Here is a 1,144-nt window from a genome sequence, read left to right as displayed (position 1 = left end):
CAGCCCCCCTTCTTGTCAAATTTCTGCCACAACGAAAGGCATGTGTGTATAGCACGCATCTGTCACCTAGTACCACGCGGAACGCACCATGCTAGCGAAGGCTGTTCCTCGCCCCTGCTCCGGCGCTGGCCGCCATGGCGCGCCAGCGGCGAGGCTGCGGTCTGTCGGCGTCGCCGGAGGTCCGAGGAGAGGAGGAGCCGGTGGCAGGCTCGTGGCGGCGGACGCAGGGGAGAGGATGCCGGTGGTGGCTGTGGCTGCCGGGAAGCAGCCCGTCAATGGAGCAGCCATGGCAGGTGACTTAGTAATTGATTGCGAGTCTTCTTCCTTCTCGTTGCAGTTAATACTACCATTTAAACATATTGCCATTTGTTAATACATTTTCTTTTGACAACGCCGGGAGAAATCTTCTAGTATTGTGTTGTATAACCAAAATGTCACCTTTTCTATATAGTGGCTATTGCCTAGGGAAGTATATATGGTTTTGGATAGAAACTAGAAAAACAAGCGGAATTAGAAAAATGATGCGAGCCTTCTTCTTCTGTTCTTCTTCTCATAACATAAAGTAAAAATTAAAAATCATATGAACTAGTTTTTCTAAAGGAGGGTGATGCATGCATCTATTTTTATTAATTATTTATCAAGACCTTACAAAGTAATACATCAATAAGTCTAAATCCACCATCGACAACTGTCGCTACTCCTAGTCAGTTGATGAAGGGTGCAGATTGTCGGGGTTACATACCTAGACATCACATCAAAGCCCAACGTCTAAAGCCGGAGTAGCCAACCAAGCCGAATTGCTGAGTCTGATGACACACCGGTCCGCCACACCCTCAGCGGACACCGCATGCACACACTGCAGAGGCTGTCACCATCGTCTTCCATCGATCCATCTTCAGAGCAGGTACTGATGCATCGACCTTGCCGGGCCTGTAGTTCACGCCACTACGGCGCCAGACAACGCCACCTCTCTACACGCGTCCATCATCACGCAGCCGTCGCTGAGACCCTATAACGGCACGCCGCCGAGACCCTATAACGGCACGCCGCCGAGACTCCACATCGTTGATGGGTCACAGAGAACGCCGCTCCACCGCAGAAGCCATCCATTGGTCCCTCGAGTCTATGCACATCTCCAAAAATG

The 1,144-nt window shown here is 50.9% G+C and overlaps 1 protein-coding gene across 2 annotated transcripts in view; it reads left to right on the top strand.

Annotated features, from left to right (window-relative positions):
* The window catches only part of LOC119271136 (adenylyl-sulfate kinase 3-like), a 4,119-nt gene continuing 2,975 nt past the window's right edge, over positions 1 to 1,144 (top strand). For both annotated transcript variants that reach the window (XM_037553073.1, XM_037553072.1), the window contains exon 1: positions 1 to 293. In XM_037553073.1, the coding sequence (XP_037408970.1) occupies positions 89 to 293 (205 nt within the window). In that variant the 5' untranslated portion in view covers positions 1 to 88. The remainder of the gene's footprint in view (positions 294 to 1,144) is intronic.

Source organism: Triticum dicoccoides, chromosome 3A (genome assembly GCF_002162155.2).
Source record: "Triticum dicoccoides isolate Atlit2015 ecotype Zavitan chromosome 3A, WEW_v2.0, whole genome shotgun sequence".
NCBI classification, from domain to species: Eukaryota; Viridiplantae; Streptophyta; class Magnoliopsida; order Poales; family Poaceae; genus Triticum; species Triticum dicoccoides.
This window is presented reverse-complemented; position numbering and strand designations above follow the sequence as displayed.